This window comes from Aphelocoma coerulescens, chromosome 5 (genome assembly GCF_041296385.1).
Source record: "Aphelocoma coerulescens isolate FSJ_1873_10779 chromosome 5, UR_Acoe_1.0, whole genome shotgun sequence".
NCBI classification, from domain to species: domain Eukaryota; kingdom Metazoa; phylum Chordata; class Aves; order Passeriformes; family Corvidae; genus Aphelocoma; species Aphelocoma coerulescens.
The window spans coordinates 20,705,717-20,722,505 of NC_091019.1; the positions used below are offsets into that span (position 1 = coordinate 20,705,717).

The window sequence follows — 16,789 nt, forward strand, 5'->3', positions numbered from 1 at the left end:
TAGCTCTCATCTTAAGAGACCATTTACTGGTTGAAGAGCTTTTTCAGGTGAACTCTCATTATGAAATAGATAGAAAATAGCTACTGAATTCCAGCAATGCTGATATTTTCTGTGATTTCAAAATTTATGTATTTCATACTGAATACTGATTTCCTAAAACAACATTTGCCCAGAGTAACTAGAGATTCCCAACCTGAAGGATGCTGTGCAGGAATTTAAAAAATGAAAATTTCCTTATCTCAATGCCAATATCTGAGCAATCCACTTAGTACTGTAAAATATATTTTACTCACTAATCAAGAGAATACACTCTTATGGGCTACAAAGGATATACCTGTGGAAGTAGTGGAAGGTGGTGTAGAGCTGAAGTGAAATGTCGTTGCTGTTGTGGGTGATGTTGAGATTAGACATTCATGGATAAACCTTTGAAGCGTTCCATTGGGACCACAGATTGCAACAATACACCATCCTGTTCCATCTGTAGTGTTGTAGACCACATCGTTGTAGTTGTATTTCTGCCCCTCATAAATACAGATGCATTCTGTAGATCAAAACAAGATGTTATTCCTTGCTATCTGAAACACCGAGTACCTTAAATGTGTCTTATTTATATAGAAACAACTTCATCAACATACCATGTTCATCATATCTGCATTTTTTGCCATGAATTGTGCATTCGCTGAAAAAGAAAAGGAGATTATGAATGTGGACATATTTGTTTGTGACATTACTTTTTTGTTTCAATTTTCCTTTTATCAATCCTTTGCTATTCATTGTGTGTTTAAATGTAAAATAACCCTAGATATTCAGTTTTGCCATACAAAATCAGGCTAGGTATCTTCACATACTTCTCTGGCAAGAAAGGTAGCTCTTCCTTGAGCCAGCATATAAAACATGCAGCATCTCTACCAGTGCTTTTGGGAACAAGGCAAAAGATGTGAGATGAGTGATTTGAAATATTCTTATCCCATCAATAAGTCTACTTATTTTTTGGAAGGGCAGGTGCAGTAAACATATCATTTACATTTCAAAGGATATATACAACAGATCACTACCACAGATATTGAGGTAATCTACACAGTGAATTTCCATTAGACTTCCAAAATACGCAAGAATAATTCTGGTTTTAAGGGCAATTTATCTATTATCTGTTAAGAACTGGATCTTGATGTATTTATTTACAGGGACTAAGGGCAGCTATACACTGAATAAACTGAAATATAGATTTGCATTTAATGGGTTAGGTTTAGTGCTGCTAGACACACACAATATAAATATAGGTACATTTCTGCATTTTAAAATGTGTTAAGACTTTAATGAAAAAATAAGGTTTGCTTCTTCTCAGAAATGCAGCACAGCTCAAGAACTATTGGAATTTATCCAAAGGCTGTGTTACTTGATAATGTAATGAATCATTTGCATTAGAATTTAGTATTTAATGCTGTTAACTTTGCCTAGATGATGTAGGCAAAGGCGTCTATGAAGTGCAAAACCTGCCACAGAAGTTGGTTTAGCTCCAATGGGCTTTGACTTAAGATTTTTGCTATTCAAATTGCACTGCTTACCATATTTAAGTGTAGCTACTTTAAAGGTTTCTTAAGACAACTGCTTCACAATTGGTTTTGCTAACTCTGTACTTAAGCCTTACAGAAGGCTTAGCAGCACTTGCCATCAGCAATGCATGAGAATACATGCTGACAGTTGCAACTATGCAAGTACCAGTGCAATAACAGAAACAAGCTCAAAACAATGTAGATGAGTTGGCTGCTAACTTGTAAACAATTTCACATGATGAGTTTAGGTATATCTTATTAAAAATTCTCAGACTATTCCCTAACTAAAATTATTTTAGTTTGTTTTCACTTCATTTAATAATAATGATAATAACTTCAAAGTACTTTAATAAGTATACAAAATAAGTAGCAAATTAATCTCTTGATGATTAAATGCTTCACCATGTTATCATTTAATTTCCTGTGAAGGGAAGAAAATGAGTCATTGTTCATCAGCCTCTGACTCGCCTAGTTGCCATTGGTAAACAACAAATTTACTGTGTGATGAATTATGTTCCACACTTTTAAACTCAATTTTTAAAACTCTTTCCTAATCCTACCATGATTCACAGTTCTGCTTTGAAGGCATCTCCATTCCTGGTTTGTAATTTTTTCCATCTTCATAACAACCACAATTAGAAACACAAGTCATGGTTTCTTCATCAAAATAGGTCTTATTCTTTGGACATTGTGGATAGCAGCCTGAAATAAAAAGAGAGTCAAGTTGACACTAGGCCTTTCATAAGTATAAATAACTCTACACTCCTACCTGCTTCTCCCAAAATGTCCCATATGGGAAGTGGAATTTCAGACCCTCTTACTGCTATTCCTTTGATTGCACATTACACTTTGGAGCATTTTGTTCTCATCTTCACTCCAAACAAGGACATAATCCATTAGGGAATACAATACAAATTAGAAAATTTCTTCTTATAATTTCTAGTGCAAACATGTCATACACTGAGTAATATAAATCTTGTTCATCATACTGCATCATAATCTTTCAAGTAGGAAGAGATATGCATATTATGTTTACCTTCCAAACCCCTCATCTCATGAAGGCATTTCCCACTTGGATTATTGCAGGTCTTCATACAAGGTGCTCCACATGGCTTGTAGTGCCACTCACATTCCCCTTGTGGATTGTAGTAATCACAGAACAGAGCTAGAAGAAAAAATGTCAGAAAAATATCTTTGATGTTTTAGCTCTATACTGTTTCAGTTTTGCTAGGTAAAAATCCAATGGGATCAGCATAATCACATGGGTAGTGAACAATATATTGTCTTATTGCAAACACAATTGTTCAATTTCTAAAACCTTTTGACACCAATAAATATATTCATCATAAAACAGCGTTGCACATTAAACACGAAAAATCAGTTGATTAAATCACTGATCTTAGCTAGCATGCACTAATATTTATTTATATGGAGCCTCATGTAGACAGGTGGCAGTGTAATGAAACATTTTACTGGTGGTGTATCATGATTGTCAATTTAATTAAACACTAATCACACTGCTTGTAAAGTTATTACCTGTGGTTTCATTTTACTAAGATAGATTGTCTTCCAGTGATTTACCCAACTGCTTTGTTGGGGTTTTTTTGGTGTTTTTTTGGGTTTTGTTTGTTTGTTTTTTAAGCATACAGCTGTGCCTCTTAGAAATACAATTTTATCCTTCCTTTCTTGTTCTACTTTGCTTCCTTTTTTTCCTTCTGTTTTCTTTCCCTCTGAACCCCTTAAAGTAGTGGGTTGAAACTCACGACAAATGGATGGGGTTCTCCATGATATGCAGATGTCCATTTCATTACATGCTTGAGCATAAGCAGCTACTGCTGTGCAGAAGCATTCACAGTCTCCTCCAGTGTCGCAGGCACAAGCATCATCCACACATGCTTGGTAATACTCATTTGGTTCAACCTGATGGAGAAAACATTTAAGTTTTCATGCCCTTGTCCTCTTTGCACTGTCCTAAAATAGCTGAATAAGATATCTGAAACACACAGGTCTGTATGTGAGAAAGCTAAGAAAGGAAGAAATCATGAAAATGCTTTGAAAAAAATCAAGAGGAAAATGTAGAGTAAAGGTATTGCTAGTAAGCTGTAAAATTGTTTGATGTTGAAGATACAGTAGCAAAATACTGGTAATTACTACAAGCTAACACAGAGTCATACATATCGGCTGGCTGATATTTATGTTAGTAGAAAATGATGCCATTAGAAAATAAACATATCTTAAGATTTCTCTATTGTTGTTCCTTCTACTAAAAACAAACAAACAAAACCAACCAACCAAAACTATCAATTTCTTTAGTGTACTTGTTCAAGACAAAAGCTGAGAAAAAGAAGCTGAAAATATTTCTATATAGTGTCTCTATGCAGGAACTTGGTCTAACTTCACTTTGTCAAGCATGACAAAGTATTTTAGAGTATTTTTTAATCTGTCTCACAAAAAATGCTGTAATCATTTTGTCAAGAACTTAAGACTAAATTTTTTGTCATACCTGTGAGTGACACTTTGCAAACACTTCACTGGTAATGATGCTGCATTGCTTCTGTGCCCAGGCTTTCCTGTATGGGTTTGCAGTGCATGGATCCTGTGTACGATTGGCATTCGGGCAACTAGAAGACACTTTCCAGCTATTGGCAAACTCCAGTACATTTCCTACCACAGACTGACTGCGAGTAGTGAAGTCATTATTTCCATTGCCATCATAGTTTCCACAAAGTCCACAGACGTGTCCCTGCATCAGGATAAGCAAACAAAATGACAAAGATCAGTAAAGTACAATTTCTTAGTATCTGTGAGTAACAGACCTCAGGATGAATCTTATGTAACCATCTTAAATAAGATTATTTATGCCTCTTTAGTATTGTGTTGGACAATGTTCGTAAAACTCTTTTCATGAAGAGATGTCTGAAAACTGTTTTTAGGAAGAAGGAATACAGGGATAGGAAGCAGAGTAGACTGATGGTACTAATCTATTTAGTTTTAGCTGATCCTGAATATATCTCTTCAGTGAGGGTTTTTCATGAAGAAAGCTACTGATAAAGTTGCTGTTATGCCATTGCACTGTAATTTAAGGAAAAGGCATAGTACACAATTTAATTCAACAGAACAAGGATAATAATATGCAATTTCTGCTCTTTTGTTTACAGTCTTCTGGTTTAGAGCCTAAATTTCCACCCTCTTTGAGAGATAATATGAATATGTTTCAGAATTCATTTTATTCATGTTTTCACTTTTAAAGTATACCTGAAAGCTGGGACTAAGTTTGATGAATATACTGGTTTTCTTGTCCCACATGAGTATCAGACCAACAGTAGTGTCAACCACCAGGTAGATGCCCATGGAACGGATTTGGAATGGCATTTTTCCTCCAGGTGTCCTCTGGATGACATCAGAGTGTCCATCACTGAGTACTAGCTCATAGTTCTAAGACAGGACAAGAAAAAGTTAGCAGCCAATCTAAACAGTCACCTATTTTGTATAGTTCTATATATTGACAGTAATTTACTGAAATAATATTATCATCAAAAGGATCCTATTCAACAACCTCACATTAAGAAATTTCTCTGTAGATGTCCCTCCTTTGCTTTCTAGAGCAGAGAGCAAAACAGTCTAGTGACATTTTCATTATCTTGGAGGCCACTTCTTCTATGCAGTCTATCTGGGACACCTTGTTCCATCCCTCTGGCACAACTTAAAGAAGTACTTACACCCAGGAAAACTTTAATAGACTTAGAGCAGGTAGTTCCTGTAGTGCCACATGGAATGTTCTCAGTGATGACACTGAAGGTTCCCTGATTCATAGCTTGTTGACCACAGTAGTTCTGAAACACGGGAATGATATTCACTGTTAACTATGTTACATGTTTATAAGTAAAATGCAGGGGACTTAGAGCAAAAATCTGGGCAGGGCTCTGTTACCTGGACCAGAACATATTCACAGTCTCCTTCAAAATCAAAGCGTTTGCCATCAAAGGTCGTATAATGCCCATCTCCATAAACAGAACATGTTTCCAGGCAGGGTTCCTCAGAGCATTGCCATTTTCTGTTTCTACATGTGCTACGCAAGACAAAAAAAGCACTCCAAATGTAAAAACTAGACACACACACAATATAAATATAGGTACATTTCTGCATTTTAAAATGTGTTAAGACTTTAATGAAAAAATAAGGTTTGCTTCTTCTCAGAAATGCAGCCTAGCTCAAGAACTATTGGAATTTATCCAAAGGCTGTGTTACTTAATGTAATAAATCATTTGCATTAGAAAACACCAATTCTTTCCAAATCCTGTTGGAACTATTAAAATGGAAGGATTTCCTTGGAAGAAAAAAAGATTTTTTGACTTGAATGAATATGACAACATCAAAACCATGGTGTTTTTCTGACCACTTGCAATTTCTGGGCTGTGCCATTGAGAAAAATAGACAGAGCTTGCTTTTTAGGTACGAGGTGGATTGTTTTACATAGGATTCTTTCCGAGAAATTTTGATACCACTAGAGTGAAATTATGTTATTTGCCAAGAGCTTAAACTGTCCCATTTTAGATAATCCAAAATATTATTTTTCAATATGCTCTTACCAGGTGTTACAGCCAACTCTGATTGATTCTCCTGGACTGTAGGAATTCCCATTGTGAATGCATGGACAGTCTTCTGGAGCTATACAGCCACCTTTGCCATCCAACACTTGATCATGAGGACATACGCAGCCAGAGACACAGTGAGTTTTGTACTGTAAGGACCATAAAGAAAACATATCTTGAAACAGTTCCCTGCTGGAAGAGTCCAGTTACAGTTGGTGATTGTAAAAGAGATCCTGATTAATATGCTTTCAACTAGGTATAAAGAAATCTATACTTACACATTCCATATCTAGAGTCTGACAGCTCTTCTGGCATCCTGCTCCTACCACATTTGCAGTGGCATTGCCACAGTCAACATAAACCATGGGAGGCACACAGACTGAAAGAGAGAAAAGCCATGAGAAATTTGAGATCCAGCATGCACTTGTATCTTTGTGTTTCCTTAAGGCAGACTGAAAAAAAAGAAACGGGAAAAAAAAGAAACTCCTTTGTGAGTTATGTGTACCTTAATGTGATGCATTTAGCAAGAAAGAGAAACCAAATATTGTTTTGATCTCATATTCACCTGGTTTTTGTGCTTATGCTTGAACTATTCAATAAAATTAATTTTTAGCTAGCTTCATGAAACACTTCCTTTCAGAAAAACAGAACAAAATATTCTGGTTTACTTGTTTGGGTTTGGTTTTTTTTTCTTTTTTCTGTTTGGTTGCTTTGGGGTTTTTTTGCTTTTACTTTTTAATTAAAATGTGAAACATTTCCCCCTCACATTCAGTGAGGTGACCAAGTATCCTTTTACCCTGGGTAACACAGGGAGTTCTAAATTGTTTTAGCCACTTGAAAGGTACGACAGTGTTTCTTTATATTTTAATAATGTCCTCTATGTTACAGAAGTCCTCAGTTAATTTTGTTGGTTGATTTCAGACTTGTACAATTTGCATCATTATGATAAGAGAAGAAAGAACTGAAAAGGCTGAAGATGGAAAGGAAGAGTTAAAGAAAATCTTAAGTGATATTTTACCTGGTTCAGGCTTCTCTCCAATGCAGCTCAGCTTTCCATAGGCACAAGTGCTATAAAACAAGGGAATAGATATTTAACTTTTTCTTGTTAAGTTTCAGCCTATTTCCTAATGAACTTGAAATAATGAAAAATTACTGTGTGATAAAACAAATAAAACGTGTCCTTTGTCAAATAGTTTATCCATTTCAAAAATATTTTATATTCGAGAAGAACAAAATAAAAGTAGATTCTATATAAATAAATGTTTGCTCTGTCTATTTGCCTGGTTTAAAACTGTCCTTCAGAATAGTTCTGATTCCCATCATAATTGGAATAATCTGTAATGGGATTATCAGGCATCTTTCACCGTGGAATAGTCACGGTTAAGAAAAGTATGTGTGGAGGCAAGGGAGGAAGGGAGGCAGAGAGAAAGGTACAGGATAGGAGTTTGGCTGTTAACAAAGGCTGACCCACCACAGGACTGTTGGTTGAATTCCCGTAATTGTTTATGTACAATCTTCCAAACATGGGTAGCCCTAAGAATTTTTCAAGAAGCTGTGATTTTTTAATTGAAATTTTTAGGTACAGAAATTAATTTGATTACATTTCATAACATTTATATAGTTTCATGACTTCCTATAGCCAATCTCTTTTTTTTTTTTTTAAATCTCTTACCAGACAACGCCATTATCATGAACAACTTCTCCAGAAGACAGAGGCATTCCTTTGTGATAACAAGGACAGCTGGAAGCAGGCACACATTTGCCACTCTCATCCATGTAGGTTCCATTTACGCAGGTGCAGCCGTCAACTGGGACAAACTTGATGCTGCATGTGACATCAGGCTCACTCAGAGACCGGCAGGTGGGTTGGCAGGAATCGACATTGTAGGTGTACTCCAAAGACTTCGGACACAAGGTGGTGTATTTTGCTTGAGAGTAAAAAGGTGAGTTACATTTATAGGTCATTCAAGAATCAATATAGGTATAAAGCATTTGAGATAAAGTATATATGATAAGCATGGCATTGTATGTACATGTGCTTTACTGATATCCACAGTAGTGTAATTTTTTTTGTACTGCTAGAGCAAAATTTTCCCCTATAAATGTGTCACAAAGACAAATGTTTTGTCCAAGTTAAAAAAAGAACAAAGTTCAGTTATATTAAGGCATAGTGTGGTTTTTTCCTCATTGCTATTTTTGTACTTTTTGTCAAAGTAAATTGAGAAGCACCCTACTTATTTTATTCCTACTGCAAGGGTATTGCTCTCCAGGTTATTTCTGATGGTTCTGAGCAAGTAATCTAACAAAGCCTCTTTTTAATATTTCTCCCTGTTTGTTGTTTGTCTTTTATGGTGCTCCTTTCCTCCTCAGCTTCTTGAAAGTCAATGCTATACTTAAACCCCAGTTTAACACCATTTACTGTGGGAGTCCCTGAGAGGTGCTGTGTGGGGCCTTCCAGGTGATCATGTTCAAAAGACAAAGGGATGTAAAACTTACTGCAGGCTTTGCTCCTCCATCCATTCAGGAGAACTCCTTTAGCAGCACAGGCTCTGACATAGCTGGAAAGGGCAGCACACATGCAGTCCTCACTCTTCTCACAGTTACACGTGTCAAACATACAGTGCTAGGAACAGAGGATGACATGTGATCATCAGATTGTCATGTCAAAGCCATGGCACTCTGCATTTTTTTAAGAGCATTATGTTCATTAGAGGTTTAAGTGAGTGTAATCCACACGTGTAAGTAAAGTATATGCCTAGTTTTCATTAAGCTCTTTCAAAAGATTATTTGTGTGAAGAAAGAGTAATTAGAGGTTCACTATTTTGAAGTATTTTCTTCTTTTTCTTCCTTTTTTATTTTTTCAGGTGTTAGCAGTTTTCTAACTACTTCCAATTTGTTGCCACTGTGCTATATATATATATATATATTTAGAATAAGTGGAGATTATTTGATACCACCCAGCTTTTGGAGCTCATGCTTAAGAGCACGGGCTCTCTACAGCAGAGGAACAAAGAAAACAAGAAGTTATTTGATGTGTTTCTATGCTGGGCAGGGATACTACAATATTGTAATTCCAGATGATGTTTATTGAACATAATCTTACAGATTTCCAGTAACAGGAAGGTTTTGTAAAGTACCCAGGGACTCCGTTACAGGGCTTCACCACCGTGAATTCCTGGAACATTTACATTCACATCTTATCTAAATCTCATTGCTGCTTTTTACACACATTTCTTCCCTTGTCCTTGCATATATGCAAAAGCCTTCTGGGAGAACTTCAGAGGAATTAAAGTGCCAGTTAAGATTCTGACTAAAGCTTTCATTATATCTCTCAGAAGGGACAATTTTTATCCTTTGACAGGGAACCCAAAACTTAAATTAAACTTCTAACTTCGTCTTTAGGTTTGTTCCTAAAAATAGGTGTAGGAGGAATACACCTGTAAGTTTATCCTCCAGGGAGTGGAAAGAAAGATAGCTTTACAAAGGAGCAAATTTCTTGGCTCGCAAAGAACTATTATGAATGCATCTCCTCACAATTGGCAAGGTATTCTCTCAGGTGTTAATATCATAAATCTGAGTCTTTTTCTCCTAAATGGGATAGAGTTAGAGCCAAATACCTTCTGGTAAACTTCTGGATTCACTGTTGAGTGACATTCAGCAAAAGGTCCCATGGTATCAGAGAGCAGTCCACACCAGTGCTGAGCATACTGGTCTGTGAATTGAAAACATGGTAAGGATTTCTAGGGCACTTCATTTTTCAAAACTCTTGTCTCTATGTAACTATATGTCCTGCAGGGAAATTGCAGAAGCCTAACTTTACAATATAATTAAGCTCTGCATTTGCTGAAGCACACAGTCTTTCACTTCCTCTAGGCCAAAATATGAACTCATCATAAACTGAATATTCTCTAATTCACGATAATTGTCATGGAATAAACTAAGGTATCCTTAACTGAATTTTAAAAAAGAAGGTTCACACTGTAAATTAAAACTATGCTAGCTCATCTCAGAAAACAGAAGATTAGCTTATGAATACTCAAGAATTATGTATTTTGTTGGCTGAAATGGAGCTTGAATGCTTTGAATCTCTGAACTGTAAGTCTGGTTCTTAGTTTAACAGTGGAAGGGCCACAACCATCAGTGGGGCTATGCACAGCTTTTTTTTTCCTGTATGACAATCAGTCCTTTCCAGGGATGAATCCTTAATATGCCATACGGTTCCAGTTTCCCTTAAGTAAGTTGACTTGCTGTCTTGATGCAAAGGAATATATCTGAAGATCCCAAATATTTTGCTAGTTGTTATTTATTAATTGAAGGCTTCTAGTATCAACTGAGAAAAATTGTGTGTGTGTGCAAATAGTTCCGTTCTTTTGGCTAAGCGCTTGTTGGTTGATCAGCTTATTCCTTCTTTACATCTTAAAGGAGAATAGAAGAGGTTGCTGAGCTTACCATTTTGTATGCTGACAGTACAGGGGTCCTCAAAGGTATTTTTGGCATCAGGACAATCAGCCCGAGTTTTCCAAGTATTGCCAAAGGCAGCTGAAGTGCCCTCTATCACACCACTGGTGGTTTTGAAATCGTCTGTCTGTACATCATTGAAGTTCCCACAGAGACCTAGAAGGAAGCAGATGGTCTGTGCAAGTCTCCTACAGGATGACAGGTACTGGTGAAGGCAGCTGTTATGACAAGGTTACTTACCACAGGTCTGCCCTTTATGTGATGGGTCTAAGTCTATAAAAACTTGCATTGAAGGCACGAGTTGAACCTGTAGCTGAAGACCAAATGTTGTTTGCAGAATTATGAAGAAAGATGAAGGCCTGAAGATGGTGACATTTGCTAGGGATATAAGAACAAAATAGTTATAATTTCATTCAAGATGAGCAATTGAATTAATTGTTCATTATAGGAACAATATAGTAGAGTAATGGTAGAGGAATTCTACAGCTGTATTTGATATGATCCTAATTTCTGAAGAACTGGGGGGAAAAAGATCCTTATAGGATTTCAAATCCAGCACCAAAACAATCTAACTAAACACCTAAGCAACAAATGTGCACTAAACCTCCACTTTCTGTCAGGTGTTTTAAAATGAGGGAAGAACACACACTTCTGTTGTTATTTAAGAGGTTGCCTTTGATGAAAATGCTATAGCACTATTTAATTAAAGACTCCAGCCTGGACCTATTCTGTCCTTTCATGGTTTACTTTGTGTTCAGGTGCAGTAGTGTTTGAGAAGAACTGGCATGTGAGAAACTTCAGTGATGAATGTGCTTTGAGAAAAAGGACAAGGGGAACACAGGGAATTAAATTACTTGAGATACTGGAGTCCAGTTGCATGTCAGAATTTTTCTTTCTTATGGCAATGTTTGGATCTGAAAGTGTGCAATAACACTACTTGCTTGAACTAATTAGATATTGCTAAGTTTAAACCATGATTTGCTAGAATTATTAGTGTTGAATAGGCAAACCCTATTACATAAAAATGGGGGATGGTGCTCTATGGCAGTACTCTGGATTTGCTGCAGTATAAGCAGAGGTAGAATTTGGCTTTAGTTTAACTCATGTAATAACATCTTAAAGTAAAAATGAGAAACAGTAGTTCTTCAAAGGAACTTACCTGCTGAGAATGGTAACTGTGTGTAGATCATATTCACAAATACACTCCCAGAAGGCTGGATCACAATGTTCTGTCCACAACAAAAGACAATTATTATCAAGCAGATAAGAGAAAACATTTGGAAAGTATTTTAATCTAATACTGTTCAAGATAAAGGTAAAGAAAATGGAGGGAGACTATGATGATGTTTTGATTCCTGTACTATTTCATTAATCTTTATTACTGTGTTCCACTGACTGTCCAAGAAAGCAAAAAACAGACATTATCTAAATAACAGAAAGTTACTAAGATCTTGTCTTCTAATGCACTTACTTTATACTTAATTTTTCTTTTAATAATGTTCAAATAAGATAAAACCAAAAGTCAGTGCAGATTTCTTGTCTGTGCTGTTATGTCCTTTGCCTTCTCTATTAATCTTAGAGAAAATCCCTGCAGAATGCCAGGTGTGTACATTTGCTGCTCACCGTTTGTCCTCCGTTTAGGCTGATGGCTACACCCTTGAGGCATGTCTCAGTGTCAGTCAGGCCACACTTGTGGATATCCCCCAACACTGTGAATTCATTGCTGTCACAGAGCTTGAAGAAGAAAACAAAAGATATTGTTAAAAGGATTTGCTATATTGAAATATTGTTATCTCAAAAAGGTTCACACTCAAATGGAATTCCTAGCAAAGTTAGTCTTTTAAAAATATTGTTTATTTCATTTCATCTGCTCTTACGGTCTAACATATATGTCTAGAGTCACCAAGTAAGCTGGCATTCATGCAGTCTGCACACTGGAAGCTATACATTGCTTCTGGCATTCAGGGGCAAGTTAGACACATTAATCTGAACATTAAAATTTCCTCATGCTTTAGTAAGACTAGTTCCTAATGTGTAGGTTATACTTGTTTAATATGCTAGAGCAGAAGGAAGTGTGCCTTTCTTGCCCACTGGTTATGAAGATTACCAGGGAGAGGAAAGATTGTTTCCAGTGTCTTCTGCACTGAATAGATTATTCAAGACCCTGGTGATCTGACATTATTTTAACAGGTAAGAAATATGCATTTAAATATCCTCTCATAGGAGAAAATTAAACTAAAATTATTATTCAGGAAGTTACTGCATAAAGGTTCAGATTTTGACTTGGTTCTGATTCAGAGGACTGTGTTCTGTGAGCCATCTTCAAAGTGTGCCTAACAGACAAAACACAACAGGGAAAGACTCAGAAGGCTGTGGTTCTGAACATGTCTTATTGCTTTTTTGGCATAATGAAGACTAAATTGAAGACAGCTGAGATGCAGAATTACAGACATCTGGAAATTCAATATTAAATTCTGGGCTTTTTGAAATTTTGTGTACAAATTAAGGGTTTTTCCTCTACCTCCAGAGACCCTGAGAATCTAATTTTACATGTTGATGCCAAAAAGAGGAGTTTAATGTTTAAGTCTGACCTATGCTGCCATTGAGGATCAAGGCTGTGCTTGTGAATATTATCCAAAAGTTTTATTGATTTAGTCTAATCTATTTCTAAGTTCTCATTCTAATTCATTTCTAAGGTTTTATGATTCTTTTCTTGGTAACATTCAGATTGATCTTGTCAAGATCAGATTTTATTTAATATTAAGTCCTTATGAAAATAGTTTACCTTCGTCATCCAGTAAAAATAAACAATGAATATACCTAGGGTTATGAAATCTAACAAAAACTCAGTGCAATTCCTAAACAATGATCAAAGAACTCAAAACTACTACAATATTATTTAGTAGAACCCTCACAGAAAAATCCATTTAGGGATGTTAATGCTCTAACCATATTAACCCTCAATCCATATCAACCCTCTGAGGTTCAGAAAATTGATGTGATTGCCAGTAGTTTTCATCAAACAACATTATATATAATAACATTTTTCTTTAGCAAGGATTGTGACTCATTTTTACCTTGGTTAGGACATAACTACAGTCTCCAAAGAAGGAATAGTATTTCTCATCAAATGTTGAAATGTGGGAACCTCCTTCAATACTGCAAGTCCCGGGGCACGACTGAGTAACACAAGACCATTCACCTCCAACACAGGTACTGAAATGAAGGAGGCATTCAGTAACATTGGGTAATGCAAGCATAAATGAAATAAAATGACAATGAGGGCAGATGGTGCCTTAGTTTTCCTCTTGAAGCACTGATTATACTGCCAAAGAGTATTGCTTTGAAATCTCAGAATAATATGGGGCAGGCACATTTACATTACTGATAGTTCTTTATATATATTGCTGCTCATTTCCAGTCTTTGGACAGAATTCAGTCCTTGTGAACCTATCATCCATGTTAAACATGTTAAGTATTTCTTGGAAAATAAATAAATAATTAGAAAGGTACATTTGCATACACTTATGCATTAATACTTCAGCAATTACAGGGATATTAAAAATATCCCTATATATTTGTCAAACATGCCTCACAAATGTGACATCCCACTCTAAATGTAACTGCCCCTGAATGTCATGTCCTCTATAGTATTTATATGAGCATCTTAGCATTATACTGTAGTACTTCAAAGGATGTAACACTAATTCACATCTTTAAACACCTCTGGTATTTGACTGATTATCTTCCCTCATTTGTAGGTCTTGAAATTGAAGCACCTATTGAAAAACTCGAAGTTTTTTTGTAAGTGTGAAGGGAAAATAGACATGAAAGTATCCTCTAAAGCAGTGTAATCAAGGAACTTCAATCAGTAAATAGTTCCACATTTGCTTTTTAAGGGGAAATTAGTAAATATTCAGCTAATGCACACAAAACAAACAAACAAACAAACAAACTCAAAAGTGAGAAAATATATTACCATGATCTGCATTTAGATGAGAAAGCGGCTCCAGGAGCATAAGTTTCACCTTCATAGGTACAGTGGCATTCTCCACGGGGAATGCAGCCAGCACCATTAACATCATCAAATACCATTCCTAGGAAAAGAAAGGGTCTATTAGTTACTCTGTGCACTGCAGAACCTGCCTTTGAACATGTATCTAGCAGATGCCTGAGACTATGTCCCATTTCTTCCGTACTTTAAAATAATAGGATACAAGCTATGTAGAGATTGAAGTGCTATATTCCATTGAAGTCTATCTAAAAATCTTTGCATGATCAAAAGGGATCTCTAGGAAAATACCTTTCTGCCATGGACTTCATTAGAATGGAATTAGGATTAAAAATATTAGGTAATGAGGTGGAATAGATGAACCATTTGTAAGACTGCCCAGGGACATATCTGTCCAGTAAATATTTCTATGCCCAGAGACAGAGGATTGCCTTAGAGATGCTCTCTCTCTCTATATATATATATATGTATATAAAGCACATTTGTTGTTTAAAAGGAGGCATATTTAGTAATTTGAATAGAAATAGTGCATCCAGGGAAGAAATGTAGCTATTACTTCAATGATAATAACAATGATGATGTGATGGGAAAGATCCAGAATACAAAAGTTGTTAAATGTGTACAGGTAAGTATTCTAGGGGGTTTGGCTATGAGAAAAGGGCAGGAAATGAGCTTGCCTGGAGGACAGATGCAGCCATCTGTACAGTGATCTTCACAAAGTGCAGATCGTTCCGGGTTGCTGCACGTGTCGGAGCAGGGAGAGCCACACTCATGGTATTGCATGTTGAACGGACACGATTTAGCTAAAAGTAGAAAGAGTATTATAAAGCTGACTTTTTGTTTGAAAGGTTGAGAAAACAGTATTTGCAATTTAGGTTGTTTTGTGTCAAGATATAATGGGGTATCCTGATGTTTCAGTGGAGGCTGAAACATTCTAGATTTCCTGATTTATATTGAAAACCCTTTGTAAGGCAAAATCCCTAAACTTCCATATTTCCAGTGTCTTGCATATGATCAGGCTAAAATGGATTTCACAATAATTGCATGCACTTTTAAATGACTTCTTCAGGAAAAACCCTCACATATTTGAAGTTTGCTAGATGTGGGTAGTAAGCACAGGTGGAGGCCCCTTCCCGAGATACTCACGGCACAGTTCTGAGGTTCTCCAGTTCAGGGGCTGTCCCCCTGCATGAGCACACTGCCGGGAGTACTCAGCAAAGGTGTTGCACATGCAGAAGTCAGCCATAGAGCTGTCACAGTGGCATAGGTCTTGTATGCAAGTGTCAATGTAGTCCTGAACATTCACAAGCATGTTACAACTCGTAAATGCTTTGCTGGTTAATACTGTCTCACAGATAGAGGCCTAGGAAGAAAAATAGAGAAGGTAAACAAAGTGTTAAGAAAATATACAACTAATGATTTAAGGCATGGAGCAGAACAAAGATTGATCTGGTCCCGAAACCCATACAACAGTAGCCATAAGCAGATATATAAAGAAAAATACAAAAATAGGGCAAAACCACATGGGGCAGTTAATCCTTTGATTAACTCTAGTAGATGCCATATCCGTAGTTACTGTCACCTCAGGTGACTTCCTAAGCACTATGCAATTTCTTTATATTAAGACATCCTCAGTAATTTTCAGCAAAAATATGCAGTCTTCTCATAGGAGAATGCAAATTTTTGGCATTCACTTTAGAAAAGAATAAAATATGAAATTTTGAATATTTTTCTTTTGAGACCTACAGTTGAGTCATATTCATGCTCTACCTTTTCCCCTTCTAAAAATTTTCCCCAAAGACAGAGCGTGTATTTCGCACTGAGAAAAATTTTGAGAGAGAGGTTCTTACAAATTCTCTTGAGCAGTTCATCAGAGAAGTAGGAGGAATAGGATCATCACACTGCTCTGTGGGTCCATCCATCTTCTGCCTATTACCAAACTGTATGGGAGTCAGTTTTGTCTCTGTAAAAAACAGTTCAAATATTAGAATAATGCTTACCAAATTCTGCATGGACGTATTCTCTTTTGTGACACAACCTGCTACAATGTGAACAGTGATTACCAAACAATATCACTGTAATATGAAAGGCAAAAGATGATGAATGAGGTATATAAAGAACTGGATCCTAGCTACTGAAAACAAGTAGAAATTTTTATGCGGCAGGTCTTAAAA

The 16,789-nt window shown here is 36.3% G+C and overlaps 1 protein-coding gene across 1 annotated transcript in view; it reads right to left on the reverse strand.

Annotated features, from left to right (window-relative positions):
- Positions 1 to 16,789, reverse strand: part of MUC5AC (mucin 5AC, oligomeric mucus/gel-forming) — a 49,328-nt gene that overhangs the window by 26,264 nt on the left and 6,275 nt on the right. The window contains exons 7-30 of the mRNA XM_069018732.1: positions 16,466 to 16,578; positions 15,762 to 15,978; positions 15,293 to 15,418; positions 14,583 to 14,700; positions 13,681 to 13,819; positions 12,227 to 12,337; positions 11,763 to 11,832; positions 10,844 to 10,981; positions 10,595 to 10,759; positions 9,763 to 9,857; positions 8,642 to 8,768; positions 7,818 to 8,073; positions 7,164 to 7,213; positions 6,424 to 6,524; positions 6,143 to 6,294; positions 5,484 to 5,622; positions 5,273 to 5,386; positions 4,809 to 4,988; positions 4,057 to 4,296; positions 3,317 to 3,473; positions 2,590 to 2,718; positions 2,114 to 2,255; positions 636 to 679; positions 335 to 541 (exon numbers count right to left, since the gene is read on the reverse strand). Of these exons, the coding sequence (XP_068874833.1) occupies positions 335 to 541; positions 636 to 679; positions 2,114 to 2,255; positions 2,590 to 2,718; positions 3,317 to 3,473; positions 4,057 to 4,296; positions 4,809 to 4,988; positions 5,273 to 5,386; positions 5,484 to 5,622; positions 6,143 to 6,294; positions 6,424 to 6,524; positions 7,164 to 7,213; positions 7,818 to 8,073; positions 8,642 to 8,768; positions 9,763 to 9,857; positions 10,595 to 10,759; positions 10,844 to 10,981; positions 11,763 to 11,832; positions 12,227 to 12,337; positions 13,681 to 13,819; positions 14,583 to 14,700; positions 15,293 to 15,418; positions 15,762 to 15,978; positions 16,466 to 16,578 (3,330 nt within the window). The remainder of the gene's footprint in view (positions 1 to 334; positions 542 to 635; positions 680 to 2,113; positions 2,256 to 2,589; positions 2,719 to 3,316; positions 3,474 to 4,056; positions 4,297 to 4,808; positions 4,989 to 5,272; positions 5,387 to 5,483; positions 5,623 to 6,142; positions 6,295 to 6,423; positions 6,525 to 7,163; positions 7,214 to 7,817; positions 8,074 to 8,641; positions 8,769 to 9,762; positions 9,858 to 10,594; positions 10,760 to 10,843; positions 10,982 to 11,762; positions 11,833 to 12,226; positions 12,338 to 13,680; positions 13,820 to 14,582; positions 14,701 to 15,292; positions 15,419 to 15,761; positions 15,979 to 16,465; positions 16,579 to 16,789) is intronic.